General features: G+C 40.1%; 1 protein-coding gene across 11 annotated transcripts in view; it reads right to left on the bottom strand.

Annotated features, from left to right (window-relative positions):
- Positions 1457-18999, bottom strand: part of NFE2L2 (nuclear factor, erythroid 2 like 2) — a 24873-nt gene continuing 7330 nt past the window's right edge. For 3 of the 11 annotated variants that reach the window (XM_021399142.1, XM_021399143.1, XM_021399144.1), the window contains 6 exons: positions 18823-18902; positions 18405-18606; positions 6738-7007; positions 6482-6574; positions 5711-5890; positions 1457-3794 (listed from right to left, as the gene is read on the bottom strand). In XM_021399142.1, the coding sequence (XP_021254817.1) occupies positions 2586-3794; positions 5711-5890; positions 6482-6574; positions 6738-7007; positions 18405-18449 (1797 nt within the window). In that variant the 5' untranslated portion in view covers positions 18450-18606; positions 18823-18902 and the 3' untranslated portion in view covers positions 1457-2585. The remainder of the gene's footprint in view (positions 3795-5710; positions 5891-6481; positions 6575-6737; positions 7008-18404; positions 18607-18822; positions 18903-18999) is intronic. The other 8 variants (XM_021399145.1, XM_021399146.1, XM_021399147.1 and 5 more) reach the window with 4 other exon arrangements.

The raw sequence follows: 18999 nt of genomic DNA, 5'->3' as shown, positions 1-18999 counted from the left end.
GTGATTTTGAGAATGCATTATTTATAGAAAGGAGAAGAATCATTGTAAGAGTGGAAACTACCATTCTTGCTCAAGGGCTACTCTTCCCATTGTCTGCAGCTGTGATGGTAAAGATCTTTATCAGCGGAAGTGCAATCCTTGTTTCCTAGCGGAAGTTTTGGACTCATTTAGCTAACATGATGAAATGGATTCAATGTGCTTCTGAGAGCAGCAACAGTTTTCATAGCATTAAGGTGAATATCCAGACTTTTAAAACAATTTGTAAAAAATAAGTTGTTTTCCTTGAAATTGTCTTGTTCTTATTGGCCTGTACTTATTGACCTCTTTTGACTTCACTGTATCCGCTGCCTCAGATACAAACACCTGTGGGGCAGGACGTCACTTTGGAAAGTTTGCATAAGTAACGCAGCACGAGAAGTTGCGTGAAACTGTTACCTGTGCTCTAGTTCTTTATGGGTAGGCACCTGGAGCCTCTGTCAGCTGGAGACTGTCTCCTGGTACTGGCACTTGGCTTCACTGCCTTTCCAATAGGATATAATCAAATAGGAGCAGGGCTCCTAGCATCATCCAGCCCTGGAGTACAACTACCTTCTTGGTAAAGCTGCTGGAACAGATCTGTTTTCCTACTCCTGGCTCTTCTCTGGTTAACTAACGTCACATTTCAGCTGAAGCACAATAGAGACTGTGTGCACATGTTGGCACCAGGTAGCAGAAAAGCCTCTGCTATGCAGGATCTGTAAATGAGATAACAGAGGGTGAATGACCAGCTCACAAAGTGTAAATACAAAATTTTGGGGAGTAATAAAAACAAAAGCTGATAGCGAAGGATTACACTGCTATTATTACTGTGACCAACTGGACAATAAAATGCATGTGAAATTTAGTGCATCCTCCAGGTAAAGGCCAAAGCAACAGCTACACAATAGTTACTAATATTCAGGAAAGAGGGCTTACAGAGCCGCTGCAGTTGTGTGACAACAGCAGAGAACAAGTGGAAAAAAGGAGAAGCTCCGTAGCATCCCCTGAGGCAGAAATACTCATCGAAACCAGGGCTTTCCGTCCTAGCCGCCTGCCCTTCCTCTTTTGGGAACGTCAGCCCTGCCCACTGCATCTGGGGTTTTGCAACACATTCACATGGGAAACAAGGCAGATGGCCAAAAGCTCTTAGAAAAACAAGATAATTATCTTCATTTTAGGGAAATGTTCAATAGGTCTAGCAAAACTTGCAGAACAGCTTGATGCTTAGTGTACTAAATGGATGTACACATAATAACAAAATATACCTAACAGAATCATGAAATGGCACCAGGGGCAGAAAGAACATTTCAAATGTTCCTTTCAGAAGATCCACAGGGAAGATGATACAGTTTTTAACGTCCAGTTCAATGTGCATTTCAAATAATGCATTTTCTGTATTTAAAAAGATCCACAACGATCAAGTACAATGAGTCCAGTGGAAGAGTAAATGAAACACTGCAATTTATTTGCCCAATTTTTCATCTCTTATAACTTCAAACATCACAACATTTTTTCAACAAACTGAGCACAGGTTCCCAAGAGCGCTTTGCTCGGCTGTTGGGATGTCTTTTTCCATGACCTCAAACAGAACAGCAGTGACAAATGATGCCTGCTGATCAGTCAGAGATGCATAAAGAATTTTGAGAAAAATTACTGAAAAGTATACAGAATTTATTAGTCGGAAAAATACATAATGCTGACAATGTTTTTAATCAACAGATTCTAATGCCTTTGGAGGAAAAGATCTATCTCATCATGAGCTTATAAATAGTGTTCTGAGAGCAAAACAAATTATATAAACTTAGCATAGGCTTGAAACAAATTTGTTACACAATCCTTCCAAATGGCAGTTAAATTTACGGTGAACATTAATAATGCTGACAATGCGGTGTGATACATCTCTGCTTATTAAGCATATTAGTGGCAAGAAGTCTTATCCTTGGAAAACCAGTGAGGATATCTGAATCAGCACATAACCTGTTTTAGGGAAATCACTGCCTATGAAGTAAAAAAATAACAATAATAAAAAGTTTAATGAAGTGGTAAGATGAATCAAAATCAAACAATAAGTATCAGCTTGACACTAAATAAAAATCATATATTAAATATAAAGCACGTATAAATGCATAAGAAACAAACACTATTGCTTTTTTTTCTTACAAAAAAGTAAGAAGCCATACTGTTTGTCTTGCAAGAAATTATATTTGGAAGGCTAGAATTATTCTTATACGTATCAAAGATATGAATATAACAGGAGATAAGAACAGTATATAAATACGGTATCTTTAAATATTTACACATGTATGGAAACTAGTTAAAGTGGTGCTAAAAGAAGGAAAGGCCTGTTATAAAAGTGAGATTACAATTTTTGCGTACATACATCTGCATTACACTATTAGTTTTGAACTTGAACCTTTCATAAACTTAATAATTAACTTTCAAATCATCATTGCATAGAATTACTAGAAAAATATTACCTAATTCTGCATTTCACCTCACAGTAAAAGCTATTAGGATAACGATACAAAAATAGTAACTCGGAGAACGCTAGCCAGCTATGCTGCTCTTCAAAGTTTAGTCTCTGCCTTTCTGCTTTTAGGAACAAGGAAGATATTGCCATCTCTAGTTTGCTGCAATGAGTATTCACTAGGAGAGTAAGACTTTCCATCTTCATCACGTAGCATGCTGAAGACCTCAACATATAAGGTGGTTAACTGCTTTTTCATTTGACGAAGGCTTTTGTCGTTCTCTCCTTTTTCTTTAAGCAATTTCTCTCTCTCATCTTTTAGGTGACTCAAATCTTGCTCCAGTTCCACTATGTTTTCCAGTTTTCTCTTACGGCAATTTTGAGCAGCCACTTTATTCTTGCCTCTCCTGCGTATATCTCGAATAAGTGCAAGCTGGGCTTCGTTGAACTGCTCTTTAGACATCATTTCATTGAAGTCATCAACGGGGAGATTGATGATTTTTTCCACCGGAAAAGGGATTTGCAGAGCTTTTGCTCTTTGCTCATCTCTCGTGAGATGAGCTTCAAGACGGCCCGAAGGTTTATCTTTTGTGAATGGAGCTTTAGGGTGGCCTGGGCCTGCAGGAGGGTCTTTCTTTGGTGTGTTCATATGTTGCAAGCTGGGTGTTTGAGTGCCTGGCTCCACAGGAGGAAGTACTTGATCAGGGAACTGCAATGAGTACACACTGACATTGCTCCGTGGCACGCTTCCAGGAGAACTGTCCATGTCTTCCATTTCAGAATCACTACAACCAAAAGTCTTATCTCCACAGGTAGATGATTCAACTGAGTGTTCGGGTGATGCTATACTAGAATTTGCATTCAGTGAAATACCAGAGTCAGAATCATTACATTCTGGTACAGTTCCTGAGCGGTCATCATTAAAAGCTCTCCACAGCGGGAAATCAGAAAGATCAATAGGTTCACTTAAAATATCTGCAAGTGATTGACTGACACTGTTTGTCGTTACTGTGTCACTGTCTCCCTTTGCACAAATAAGGCTGGTATAGAAATCCTCACAGAAATCAGAGCTCGAAGTCAATGTGTTATTTAAAGAGTTCACGCTCAGCTGGCTGCTGTCTTCTGGCTGCAAAATGCCGGAAAAAGGGCCCTGGATAGTCTCCAGGAAATCTGGACCACAGTTAACATCTTTTCTCATGGTAGGTAATGAGTTGTAGTAATTGTAGCTGTTGTGCATCTCCGCTGGCTTGGTTTCAGGGCTTGTGATTGTGCTTACTTCAGCCAGGTTGTCATTTTCAATGTTTAGACACTACATGGAAAACGTAAGAGAGGAGTTGAACAACACATGACCAACTGATCATAAAATATTTTTATAGAATCCACAACTATTAATTATTTTAGTCATCAACATGTACGTGGGGTACTGTAACACCGCTGTAACCTAGATGACTACAATATAATTGCACTATGGGGAGACAACAGAGGAAGAAGAACAGATACCTAAGCAGAGTATGAAGCAACTTATCCTGGACAAAGCTATATGGAGTAAGACAGCAGAGCCTCTCAAATTCATAACAAGGTGCTGAAGAAGAGATCCATCCCAACACAGTGATACACGGAAACGGCCCTCCTGTTCTACCAAACTGCTAGTGGGGATTCTGGAGCTGTCGGGTCTGAACTTCTCACAAGCGCCACTGCTAGTAATGGCTTCACTTGAGTAAATTTAAGATTACTGAATGAGGCTTACTAAGCACTCATAGCGAACTATTTTTAGCAATCTTAATTTTATGTGATGATTTCTTTTCCTTGAAAGACAAGATTATTTTAGGATTCACTGAATGAAGCAGTGAATTGCAGAGAAATGTAATTTTCTGGAAAGTAAAAAAAAAAGTGTGAGCCCTTAAAAACATTAACTCACCCTGCACACTTTTTGAAAAGCTGGCTAACATTAGTGTGAGTGTCTAAGACGACTACATTGATGGGCTTTCCTTGGCTACAAGATCAACACTTTCCAACAGAGTGGCAGTTTAACTGAAGCTGAAGTAGGTGTCCCTGCTGTCCCCAAAGAATTAGGCAACTACCACAATTTTTCTGTTTCTCTTAAGAAGGGACCACACACTGACTATTTAACCAGAGAGAATACAAAGCTTAAGCTAAGGCTTTTAAAGAGAGCTCTTTTATTCCCTTTCAAACATAGTTCATAATTAAATTGAGGCTATTGCAATTTATCTCATTCAGAAGATTACTCAATTACTATACAGAATTAATAGAATAGACAATTTTGGCTTGGTTTGTTAATATCTTTTCAGCTGCCTTTTCAAAGCCGGTCCTCCTTGTTACCTATGTGGGGGCTTTTAGCTGTAGCACAGTAATAAAGACTAGCAAACGAGGAAAATTTTGAAATATAGAAAAAGAATATGGGAAAAAGTAGAGTGACAGGAAATATAAGGTTCCCACAATTGTTTATTTTTTCCTTTTTAATAGTCAAATCTAAATAAAGGAAATAGAAGATTAAAAAAGAAACCAACAAACTAGATGCCCTCTATAATGTACAATTTAGTAATATATCAGTGATTTTTTAGATGTCTATTGTTCTCTTGAAATACTCAGTTCATGTACATTATATAACTAGTTTCTACCAACAAATATATAGTTAAATAGTTAATCAACAGATAAACAGAAGAGCCAAGTATGATTAGATATCTATTATTATTTATACAAATCCTTTTCTTAGATAAAATTTATGTAAATAATATATGATTACTTCTGCATTTAAACTACTTAAATACTGAAAAAAAACAACCCACATTTACAATAATGCTTGCAGAAACAATTTATGCTGTAGTTCCATAATTCAGAAGAGTCTATTTTTAATCAGCTCAAATTTCAGTCATGATTGTGCTGTAACAGGTTGCATACAGATGCAAACAATCATCTATCAAACATTAAGTTCTGATTTGGAAGATATATTATTTTATTAAGGCATTCTGATAAAGAACTATTTCCTTCCTATTATATATCTTCACTATATTATTTTTTAAAAAGATCATATTGAGTTACAGACATACAACATCTACATTGTAAACTGCAACAAGTTAGTCATAATCCCATTGGTTGAGATGCCACTGTACCTCATATCTGGCATACCATACTCTGCTGGAATACCCTGCTACTCTTTTTTTTTTTTTTTTTTTCCTCCAGATGATTATCGTACTAAACTCTTACCTGTAACTCTGGAAGGGACAGTAACTCTTCCCAAACTTGCTCTATGTTCTGCATATTTTCCGCATCAGTAAGTGGAACTATACCAGGTGAGTCAGGTGGGTGAGTTTGATTAGAGGAAACGAAGACTGGGTCACTACCAATCTGATCAGGAACCAGTGACTGAAATGCAGATGGAGAAGCCTGGAGTGTTGAACAAACAAATGCATGCTTAGAATTTTCCAAAGCAGAAATCTGCTTTTGCTGTTTTACCATTTCTGCAGAATAAATAGGCATTTCTTAATGAAAGCATTTATTGTACATAATGAAATAATATAAAAATATTCCCATGAAAGGAGTTTTCACACTAAGGACAGAAATAGGAAGTATGAACTGAATGATGAAGGGCCTGTTTTGACCTACCAAATAGTCTGGGTCTGTACATAAAAGTAAAGGAGGCAAAAAACACCAACTCCAGAGAGCTGAACTAAGCTCGCTGCAACAAACCGCAAAAGTCTGCTATTTGCAGTAACTGGCCTGACTGCCATCAGCTGGTGTAAAATGGCCTGCAGGACTCGGTAAGCACTAGGAATACAAGAGCACCATGCCACCTGCTGCTGATACAGCCCTAGTTCAAGCCTACAACACAGCTTTATTCCAGTTAGAGATGGCTTGGGGACAGCACTCAAATCATATCTCAAATTAATATTACAGTGCAGACAAATTCTGGCATGATAAAAGCCAAAACCGATCCCCTGGCACAGCACCCATGGAACCGCTGCACTGAGCGTTTACCTCATCGTCATCTATAAACGGGAATGCTTCTGCCAAGAGCTGCATGCAGTCATCAAAGGATAAGGCCTCTTCTGGTTTTGAAGTATCTGTGCTCTAAATAGGAAAGTCAGGAAAAAATGTTACTGCATCTTTGAATAACCGAACAATCTTCCAACACAGCAACAAATGCAAATTCATTTTAGGCAAACACTAGCATTACACCTCCCTGTGGATGGAAAGAGGTTTAAACACACTCACAAACACAATTAGAGTTTACCTGCGAAAAAGCAATTGGTGGTTCAGCGTTTTCTGACTGAATGTGCTGAACAGGCTGAGCTGGAACAAATTCACCTGTCTCCTCGTCTAGCACCAGCTGAGCCAGCAAGGCTTTCTCCCGCTCTTTCTGGAGCTGCTCTTGTCTTTCCTTTTCAAGTTTCTTCTGTTTCTCGAGTTCATACTCCTTCTGTCGTTGACTAAAATCAAAAACTTCACGCCTTGCCCCAAGGTCTATATCTTGCCTCCAAAGGATGTCAATCAAGTTCATGTCCTGGAATAGAAATGCTGTTTTGAAGCAAGCCTCCTCCCCAGTAGAACTGGTTTAAAACAATAAGGCGGCTTTTAAATTCTGCATTAAACAGGTAGACTCATGTAAGTGAGATTCATTCTCTTAATCCTACAAAATTATCTAAATGAAATATGTCTCTATATGACCTTCCTGAAGTGTGTGAACTGAAGGTTTACTTGCTGCAGCCCACACACCGGGTCACGGAAACTAAGCAGTTTGTTGCAGTCGGTAAGGCAACACACGAACTAGACAGTTAGTATTCTTTCCTACATTATCTCATAGAATACATGAAGCTATAGAATGAATTATGTTACATTTAGTAAAAATAAAAAAAAGATACACAAAAGAGAAAAACAGAAATTAAGAAGTTATCCATGTAATTTTTCAGTATAATCCTATTGAACTGTAAAAACTGATTAAAAACATCACAAGGAGTTCTCTGAGTAGCTGCAATAACCATAATCAAAATGCATTTTTAAATATTTATTGTCCGTCCTGCTATCAAGTATTAATCTTAAGATCAGCAGAACAATGCTACAAAGCTGGAGGACAACCTGGTTCCAAGTCACCCACCCTAACACAACATCACGGGAGTACTAAGCAAAGTTATTAAGACTATCACTAAAGATTTGTAATTTAAAGCTTAATTTCAATTGACGTTGTAAGTGTGACTGGTTTGGAGCTGAGTATAAATTACACATCAAGAGGTGTCCAGCTTTGTTAATCTATTGGACTCTTCGCTATTTTTTATACTTTTATACTGTTCAAACATTATTTCTCAGTGCTGAAGTTTGGACTGCTTTCTTCTGTAAGAAAAACACACCACAGAAATCGTCAAACAACAACGAACTCTGTTCCTGCCTAAGCCATGACAGCAGCCCATCCCAGTGCCTGACTGCCCTCTCTCCACAAATAAATTCTTCCTAGTGTGCACTCCTAACCTCCTCTGGCACAACTTGCAGCCGTTTTCTTGTGTCCTATCACACTGGCTGAGAAAAGAGCCCAACAGCTCGCTGCAACCTACGAGTATATAGACATCGCATTTCACTTGAACAGGACTTCACTGATTCCGTTAGGAGTTACACCCAAGGTACATTTAATTTTCCACCCTATCAAATCAAACGTTCCCTTCTCTGTTAAGAGTATTTTCAAGTAGAGAAGCAAAGTAACCTAAATGCCACGTCAGACTGCCATTCAAAATGATTGCTTCCGTACAACAGTGATGGCTTTAGAGGGAGTCCACATCTGAGCAAGCCATAATCTCTTCATTAAAAATTCAATACCATTCGTGCTCACATATACACGTTAGATGACGTATTTCTACTGGTTGCTAAAAAAACTACTTTCTTCTAGAATCAGGCAGTTACATAAAATATCCTTGTAACACAACGCGGGCATTCTGATGTCTAAGACATATTGAATATACCTTGCTGGGAGAGACCAAACTCAGTTTTAATGGCCAGCAATGAAGAAGCTGAAATAACTGCAGTGGCTGCCCAAGACAATGTTTGGTCTCTCCAGATTGGAGGGTAAAATGAACTAATTAAGTTCCGCAGTAATTGGAGATGCTGCAATACGGTATAGCTTCATTAAGGGCCAGTAGTTTACCAGCTGCTCACTGTCTCCTTCTGCAGCAGATTCTAAACTGTTTCCTAGTCTCGGAGCATTTGCAATATGCTCTGGATAAAACTGCAGGATCTGGATTTTAGGGCTCACTTCTGAATTATTCATCTACAAGGCACTGTTACAAATGTGACTCAAAAGATTTGTGTCTGTGTGTGTGAATACTGCATGAGGTAGTGAACTAGCAGAGCTGTTTCTTTCTCTCACTGAGTTGCAGCAGACTAGCGCATAAAAACAGCAGAACTGCTGCTTGGTTTCAGTTTAAATCACAAAATACAAAAGCAATCCAAAAAGAGGTACAGAAGGCATAACACGTTTTCCTTAAGCAGAAGAACACGTTGCCTTGTGGCGAATACACTCAGTACACCCCCACCTACACACGGAGCTTTGGGTGCTGTGCGGGGCTGGGACCCATAGCACCACTGCAGCTGCAACTGCTCTGGGAGCACAGCTCTGCCTGTGGAACTGGAACAAACTGAACACGCCTTATGCGTGGGCTGTTGTCTGAGGAATAGCACAGCATCGACTTTATGTCACTGTTTCTCAACAGCCCAGATTAAGCTCAGAATCTTATCTCCGGCTTTGTTAAACACTGCTGTGCCTCTGCTCTGGAGAAAGATGCTTGTCAGGAGCTTTTTTATTTTTTTACATTTTAATTTCTAAATGAATTTGTCTTGTGACACTTTAAGCCAAAAAGGCTTGTTTGCTTTTAATAATCACCACCTAACTGGGAAAGATTACTGCTATTTTCAGCTTGGAAAAATTCTATACAAATAGAGTAATATTAGCCTTAAATACTAGCAAGTAATTACTCTTCATCACACGAATGGGTTACATGGAGGAAGTGTTCTCCTGTTCAGTGAGCTAATATTTAAAACCATCAAACAGTATGTTGATTTAAATATAACCTGCCATTTAACATTTATCTGTAACTTCAGCCAGTGATTTCAGTGATATTGCCCTTGTCAAGAAAATGAAAAGTTCTGGGCACTAGGCCAAGGCCCCAGGTCAAAGTTAATGGAGCCACCGTTGACCAGTGACTCACAGAGGGGTGACTCAGTCTCAGCACGAGGGATGGCAAAGGACTAAAAAAGAAATTGCAGTCTATAGAAATATGTTGCAATTTTGTTCTCTCAGCTTCCCACTTCCAATTACTTCACAGCCTTGTTGACACCGACACACACAAATGCATGTACCCACAGGTGAGTGCAGGCACACTTTCTCTGATTTATCGCTGAAGCATTTCTACCTTTCACCATGAAAGCACCACACAGTGACCATGTATTTGGCGATCGGTGTTTCCAAAGCCACTAAAAGGGATTTTAGTTCTTGCCTGTGCAACAGCACCCTCTAATTTTCAGATGACTCAACACAACCTGCTGGGTGGAGAAGGCTGATTTGGAGGGAGGCAGCAGCAGGGATCTGCACTCAATACATGGTGTGCAGTGGAAGCCTGGTGGTAGCTTGGCTGGCAGTGGCTGGGCACTGCTTTGCACAGCTCCTGTCCCCGCCTCCCCAGCACCAGGCCTACTTACTGTAAGGGCTCCAAGGGGCCCTTGTGACCGAGTCCACAAGCATTCGTTTGTTCCTTCCTCCCTTGTGTAATTTCTTGGATTGCATCAGAGGAAGTGGCCGCCTTGGCAGGAGCGAGAGAGGCCGCAGCAGCCAGCCCTGCCCAGCACAAGGACACAGATGCCAGCGGGAGGGATTTCATGGGCAGCACTTCCCCTGCTCTGGGATCAGCTCTTTCCCTCTGAACCCCAGTGTCCATCTTGAGAGCAAATACATTAATACATTAATGTACTTACTGTAATTACCATTGACCAATATTTCTAACTTCTGGGCCAATAACACATTTTTAGTATTTCTCCTCTGAAGATGAACAGCAGTTTTATTTCTCCCATTTTCTTCAAAGTTGTGTAAACAAAAGATGACCACAGAATCATAGAATGGCTTAGGATGGAAGGAATGTTAAAGACCATTTTGCCTCAATGCCCTGCCACAGGCAGGGTTGCCAACCACTACATGAGGCTGCCCGGGGCCCCCTCCAACTTGGCCTTGAACGCCTCGCCTCCAGGGATGGGGCATCCCTCAGCAGGGAAGTACAAGCTTTCCTTTCCCATCATCCACGTTACCAAGAGGTGCCTTGCACTCATCGTTTGCTTTTCTGTTCATTTAGTGAGATGCTCTCCCCACCATACCGACAGCTTAGTTTGGACTTATAAAGGCAGTTTTGATAAGATACACATAAATGCTAAACAATTCACATTAAGCCACCATCTGGCCCCCAATGGAAATTTTCATGTTTTAGATTTACATATCAGCATTTGCCATCTGGGCAGAGTCTGTTATACATTTTATGAGAAAATCTCCCACTACATAGTAAAGTTTGACAATTAACTCTTATCGCTCCTAAACAAACACACTTGCAGTAGGGTAAACAAAGGAAAGAGACCCTGGTTTTGTGTTATTTCATAGAATGACTTTCCTACTTTCCACAAAATGGTCATCCTTCCATGTCATGCCTGTTTAGTTTCCCATGATCCATTAGAATCTAACTTAAAAAAGAGAGAATATTCCATACATCAGTGTGAATAAATCCAGTAGAGAGATCAGAAGACAGCCCCATCAGAGGCAAGAAAACACTCCTGCAGCTTATTCTCAGAAAGAACTTGGCAAAGTATCTCTCATTTTCCATCTGCTTTCCAGGAAGGGAAAGGAATGAACAAAAGGCACCTTATATACTGCATAGGAAGTGAAGATCAAGGTCTTGAAATGCTCCAAGACAAGAATGAAAGGAAGGAGACTAAATAATACACCAAGACTAAGAGGAGCCGAAAGCATTCTTACCACTTAAGAAAAGCAGTGGGAACAACAGCTGAACATCTTCCCTTCGATCATTTGGTTTTTTCATGAGATTTCTGAAATCACCGTAATTAGTGATTTGTTTTCTAAATTCCAGGTCTTCCATACTGGCAATTCTCTATCAAGGTAACTACTTAGCTAACTGCAACTCAATTACAGAGAAAAAACAATCACGGACACATAAGTCCCTTGCTTCAGTGAAAGCGCAGAAAGCAGATAAAATTATCCTACAACCACTACTTTTTACAAACATACAGTGAGATATGAAAGCTGGTCCACAATGTTCAGGGCCTTACAACTGGAAATACAAAGAACAGAATTTAATTTGAGAATTGAACAAACAGAGAAGAGCAGCACTTAAGAAGAGGGAAAAGACAATGTCAGATGCTATTTATGCTGGAGGGCAGAGAGGCTCGATTTCAATTTTAGATGTCTAGATTCAGGATTTGGCAATGTGATGGAACAGGCAGCTCTCAAAGCCACAAGAAAGCAACCTGCGATCCGTGAATCCTCACGGTCAAGGCCCCGACCACTCTGTGGAGCTGCGTGCTGTCCCCTAGCCTTCACCAAGACCTTCCTCCAGGCAGTGCAGGGACAAACTATGCACTTGGGTGGGTGGTCCTTTCTGCATCTTTCATTCCTGTGTCACTACCACTACTTGTGTGCCTGACATTAAATCAAAACAGCTTGGACACTGCCTGTTTCAGCTTCATGATGCTCACTTGCTCGTTTGCTCCTCCTGGCCCTAATTAGTCTTTAGCTACCTGATATCTTGGTCAGCAGCCTCTTTTTAAGACCCAGAAGGCTGGCTTACCTGAAAAAAAAATGACTTTAAAAGGATCGGAAAGATATAGCTTTACAGAACAAATGCTGGGAGAGAATTTCCACTTCTTGTCTACATAAATAAGCCAGCTAAAAAATGCTGGCCATGTTTCTCAGGACATTCTTCTGCCCCAACAGAGACATATAAAATAAGCTCAATCCCCGAAACGTAAATATTTGTAAGCAAATTTCATTTTCTTACTCAAGAAAGAAAGCTCTAGAATGTTTTGCCAGGACAGGAAGAGAAGTTCTGGTATTTCATTAGCTAGAAGTGTTTAGCCTCTGTCTGCTCCTAACATACATCTCGTATTTCAGATTGTAGCTTCCACTGTATTCCAGCAGGCTCTCCTAATAAATGCCAAATTGTCAGAATCTACTCTTATAAATTAAATCAGTTGAAAAACTACTTGACTGCACTGTCCAGCGTTGTTAAGAAAGTTTCTGTGAATGTTGGGATTCTTCTAACAAGGAGTGGGACAAGCAGTGACTGGCTGCAATGACAGTTCTCTGCAAGTGCAATTTGGGATATGGCCCATCACACTGCCCCTACCAGAACAGAAGTAACTCCCCTGAGAAGTCAGTGATTTATGTATTTCACCCGAACTGGCACCCTCTAGAAATGATATCGACAAAGGCTATGATTGTAAGACCTGGTTTTGCTTCGATGGTTTTCCCATATCATAAGTGCTGCAGGAAGCAAGCTTTCCAAACTGTTAGGAACAAGATATACCTCACATATTCTCCAGTAGGAGCGAAAAGACAGCTTTCTTCAAGCCTGAAGAGTGTAAAATGAGCAAGAATGTAACTGCAGTAAAGAACAGATGTTTTAGGATGTTCATGGTCATTCATGTGCAGGCCTACCATCATTCCAACCCCCAAAGCTGCAAACTCCTAACGTTAGCACCAGAGCAAGACCACTCTGAGTGAAGAAAAACACACATAACAGATAGCAAAGAGAAGCAAAAGGGATGTAAAAGGCAGATAACTGCTTTACTTTGACAACAGCTTTCTCTTTTTCTGCAAAAGAGAATCTGGCTCTATCTCCATGCAGCTCCTTAGAGCACAGATTGGGCGCAAAAGCCTCATGGTAGTCCCTTCCAGCCCGGGGTGCAGCATCAGGAGTGATGTCCTGCTGCTGGCACATCAGTCTCAGCAGACAGCAAGGCACGCGTGCGTCATGAGGTGACCATTTCTGGTACAACAGAGGAGGTGATTCTTCCTCAGCACTGCAGAACCCTTTGCAGAACATTGTTTGGCACCCTCTTACATGCTCCAGCAGCAGCTGTGTTTTTCTAAATCGTTTAATCAATTTTTAAAAAGCAGCTTTACATTAATTGTTTAATACAGAGTATGTGGCTTCCAGGGGCCAAACTGTCCCTCAACATCTTAAGAAATTCAGTAAAAAAAATAGCTCAAATGCACTGTCTCATTTGCATGGCTTGCAGTATGCAAACAGTCTTAGATCTGACATCACTACATATTTTCTTCATATCTGATTTTTCAGTGTTATTCTCTAGCACTCACGGACATGTGTCATGTATTCTATCCCCTATTTCTTCCCTAGCCTAAAGGAAAACACAGAGTAAGGTCTAATGCTGTAAGCCAATGACAATGAACTTTTCTTAACATATCTAACTATGCCCATATTTAAAAGCACTAACCTGGCTGCTAAGCAAAAACCAAAAATAATTACGGGGTGTCATCCAACTTCTTCAAACTTCATCCTAAATCTCTTGGAGTCACAGACTGCTTGCTGGAACATCAATGTCAAAAGCAATGAATCTTAGATGTTTTCATTGGTTCGTCATTTTAGTTTGATGGCTTCCATTCTTCCCTTCTCCCCCTTAGATCATAATTATATTGGGTTAATCTAAATGTCACTTTTCCACAGCATATTTGGCTGGTATACAAGTGTTGTGGTCCCCTCTGTTCAAATTCTGAATCCCTCTTTTAGTTTAATAGAGTCATTTACTTGGTATTTCTTTACTCTTTCATCAGCGGCATTACAAAATGATTAAGTCAATAAGCACACAAAGTGAATACGTATACAAGTCACAATCCATTGCACAAGTTGCATAATGAAATTGGAAGGCTGGCAAAAAACATGAGATTGTTTTATAAAGGAGTGGGTTAGGCTGTGTATTTGTTTTTACATGTTTGATCCATCAACAAAACTCTGCCCTGCTGCCCCAGCAAGTAAACTGAGTGATTCTGTTGTGGCTTAATTTCTAGCTGCTGTCTAATCACTGTGTGTTGCACTGTGTTACTCCATTTTGAAAGGCATTCAAATAGCAGCCAGCCAGAAATCTATTTCATTTCAAGAAATGCTGGTTTTCATAACAGCTTTGCTTTTTTCCTCCCAAGTTAAAACTTCATTGTAAGAAAACTAGCATTTGTTGAATTTTGTAATTTATACAACAAAATAATCCTTGAACTACAGGCAAACAACCAATATAAAAATTGTATGTTTTTATCTGAAAATATCGCTGATCTCTCAAGTCACAGGAACACTGAAGCCTTTGTTTCCCAATTCATTTTATATAGAGAATCTACAGTAGCTGGAAAACAATTACCTGTTAAATGATTATCTTCAGGCTATCTATCCTGCTGGACCCAGCCAGGCATGTACTATGTGTGGACACTGCCACAGGCAACTCATTAGTTTATCCAGGAGAGGATTTGTTTATAATAATGGCTCAGTCATCTGAGAAACATGATCCAGTCAAATTATAGCACACTCTTATGTCCAATTAAACAAATCAGGAAGAGAAGATGCACATAGAGAAAATAACATAATAAAACTGTAAATAACATTTATTAGGCTGTTTTAACCTTGGGTTATAACCTATTAGCCACTATTTTGATTTCACTAGGATTACACTTTTTGGAAAAGTATTTTCAAGCCAAACATGAGAACAGAGTGCATCTGTTCTGGATCAAAATACACTCAAAGATTATTTATACTCTTGAGCTGTAAGTTTTCACTCCAGTGATATCTTACTGGTAGGCCTCCATTTAGCTGTCATTTTGTTGATGGCTGGCCAAGCTATAGGGACAGGCACCAGATCTGTTACTACAGATACACGATAGCCTAGATACAGAAACTGCATGCTCTGGTGCTACACGAAGCATGTCTCACCAAGCTTCCATCCACTGATGTCACAAGCAACTCCGCTGTTGTTTATCATGGGCCAAACTACAGGGGCAAGCAACTGCAATGTCTGGGCAGGCCAGAAAAGCACGGAGGCTCACTAACTGCAGTGCCAACACACATCCATCCTCCTTCACCAGCACAGACAGCCACTCCATAAGGCTGCACCACAACACCTCCTCTGTGCTTACTAACAGAGCTGAGACAGAAAGAGCAAGGATGCTTTCAGACCCTGAGAACTCACCAAACAGCTTATCGACTTAGAAGAACGTAAGCTTGAGAATAAGAAAATCAGACTGCTTTAGAGAACACTAACAAAGCACTGTATGCTTTTAAGAATTAAGCACCAAAAACATTTAATGGACAGAAAGAAAACTGTGCCATCTGACAAGACCTCAGTTCTGTTTCTGAGGTGGAACTGGACATCATCTCATCCTCCAAAGAGTCTGCAGGAGCAGCCTGGACACCAGGGGAGAACTGCCACCGCTCTACACAGATTACTTCTAACTCTTAAGTAAATTCACTGCTTCTGTGATCTCAGATACAATTTGTATGAGTGCCATTGGGGAACACTATCAAGTCTGATCAGACCCACTCTATACTGTCTCCCCAATTTAAAGCTCTACATTTTCCTAGTCCTCTTCTTGCTTCTTTCTTTTTATATTCAAAGTTCAGTTCCAGAAAGTGTGCCATTCAACACGTGGTGATGCATGCTCAGCAACTATATGGTTATGTTTTGGTGAACGCAAGCCTTGCTCCAGAGGTGGCCAGCTGTGCCGTGTTCTGTATGCTCCAGTTCACATCTGGCAGTTACAGTGCCTGCCTCCCAGTGACCTCAGTGGGGCACAAGTGTTAAATACCTTCGTGGATCAGAGTCTTTCAATTAATGTGCACTTTTCACATACATGAGTTATCTATATAACGAATGCTGGGCATTTAGTATCAGTGCATGCTATGAATACAGAAATAAGCACTGTTCAATGTAACACTGTATTAGAGAAATAAGATGACAACCATGTACTTCTGATTACCTGTAAGCAAATGATGAAGAGAGAGCAGTTCACCACAGCTCATTTTCTTTCCTGCCCTCCCACCCCCCCACACTTCTTTTTGAGTGTTTCTATAGGGGAAGAATAAAAAAAAAAAACAGAAAAAGGACAAAATACACTGCTCTCCAACTGCTCATCACTGGACACAAGATCTTCCCAAATTTGAGGATGCATGCCCAGTATGGCACGTTTTCCTTCCAAAGAAATAATTCATGGTTAAATGGTTTATTTGACACCACGCACAACCTTCACTTACTAAAGAAGTTTCAGTAAATAACAATACAGCTCAACTGTGCACTGATGACCAGAAATGCCCTCCCTAGATCTACATGAAGCATCATAGAAATCATCGTTACCTTTGCACAAAGGAAGTTTGTATAGCTTCTTTCCTTCCTTCAGCCATACACAGATACATGATGGGAGCTGTTTTTCAATAGAATGAGGCAAGGATAGACTTTCTTATTTGCTCATTTTCTTAAGTACTATAATTCACATACTTATCAGCAAAAAGCAATCCTCTAAAAATCATTAATCCCCAGGAATGTTTCGGGAAACTCTTCAACTTGTCAGTCCTACACAGTTAAACAACTGAAACAAGAAAGGTCAAGAAGAGCCACCATGTCAGGTGTCTGCGTGCCAGTTTATCATTTACATGGACACGACAGCTTCTGCTGAAAAAAAGTAAATCCACTGAGGAACTGAACAACACCGTATAAGAAAGTGAAGCTATCTGCATTGTGCAATCCACCGCTCAGTTTCCAAAGTCACATGTAATACTCAATTTACAAACTCTGAAAGCAAAATGAGCCAATTCATCTTCCAAGACATGAACCGGAGTAGGTAAATGGCTTTACAACTCTCACTAAATTTTATAAACACTCTAATTCTTCATGCCTTTAAAAGAACAATACCACTTCCAAACTCAACCACTGATAATTATGTCCCTCCACCCAGATCAACAGCTCCCTGGCTCACGGCCTGTACAGATGGTTATAATAGGGCTGCCTCCTTCATCCTCATGATTAAATGGACAGATGTACCTGAAAAACAAGGTATAGGCCAATCCCTGATACATTTTTCCTCGCACACTCTACCAGCAGCAATGATGACCAAAGCAAGGTTGTTCACCACAAATAATAAACTCATCAATACATCTCTTCCACCCATAAGCAAACAAGCATTAAATATTTGAGGGGAAGGAGGGCACTGGACAAGGCTATTCAACTTGCAAGAAAACTACAGAAAACCAAGAAATTTTAAATCTGAAGGCACTCAGTGCAGTCTGTTAAACATTTATTTTTAGTTAATAACTTCATCTGTTATCTGAAGAAAAAACACAAAACTGATCTCTTGGACACTCATTATGTAAATATGTGGCTTTATAAATGTTAACTTAGTTAAAACCTTCAGCACATGCTGGTTCAGTGCTCTGTACAAACTATTTGGAGGGCAACACAGAGCATTTCAGACATTTTCTAGAGCTGCAACATTTTATCTCCCATGACCACAAGGTGCAGCTTGATAAGGTACTCCACTGCAGCTTCTGAAAGGGAAATGTTGAACACTGATAAAGACGACAGGTTGCCAAGGGAATTAGGAAGAGAGCTAAACTTCCTTTTTCCTTCAAAAAAGTACTGCAAGTTTAATTATTCTATATCCAATGAAGCAGCATAGTAAATTGTCTTTTATTGTGCAGTAAAAGAAAATACTTGAAAACAAACTGTTCTCATACTCTCAGCTTAAGAGTCTTACTCCAAACTACACGTGCCCTTTCCCTTGCACCTGTATCATCACAAACATTTTTTTGAAAGACAGACTAAATATCCCCACAAGTTCTTCCATGTCTCCTGTAACGTGTGCCAATGATACCTTTATACCTTTTCTCTGTTCTCTGTTCCTCTTCTCTGCCATCATGGTATTCCCAGTTCAGTGCAGAAGAGGTGACGAGGGGGCAAGGTAGAGCTCTTCCAATGGTAGATTAACCCCAGCGACAACTTTCAAAATTTGTAATTCATTCCATTTGTTCCTTCTGTTTTGTTGGCTCTGTGAAAAAGCACCTTCTTCCTCATACCTGGGGATTCAAGGAGGTAGCTTACCCTTTTTTTGTCTGTTTCTGCATGCCATCTTTTGCACCTGGGCTTTGGGGGAGAACTACACTAACTGTCATTTAAGTAACAGGTGGGTTTCGTTGTAAAAGTTAGACTAACTGGCATAACAAATTGAAAGGGAAATTCTTTACAGCATTCTCAATTTGAGGGCAGAAAGGGTTGAGAAGAAACAGACTTACCTTGCTCCCTCTGAAGAAAGCGTCTAATCTCTAAGGGCAGGGTGAAACATCCCAGCACACTGCAGGCTATCTATCAGCAGCTGAAGGACAGGGCAGAACATAAGTGTAACTGTCCTGCATATCTGCTGCCCAATTAAAGTTTGTGGGCCAAGTGCCTCAGTTAGGCAAAATAAGTGG

The sequence above is a fragment of the Numida meleagris genome, chromosome 5, assembly GCF_002078875.1.
Source record: "Numida meleagris isolate 19003 breed g44 Domestic line chromosome 5, NumMel1.0, whole genome shotgun sequence".
NCBI lineage: Eukaryota > Metazoa > Chordata > Aves > Galliformes > Numididae > Numida > Numida meleagris.
Note: the sequence above shows the minus strand (reverse complement) of the source record. Positions and strands in the feature narration are given on the sequence as shown.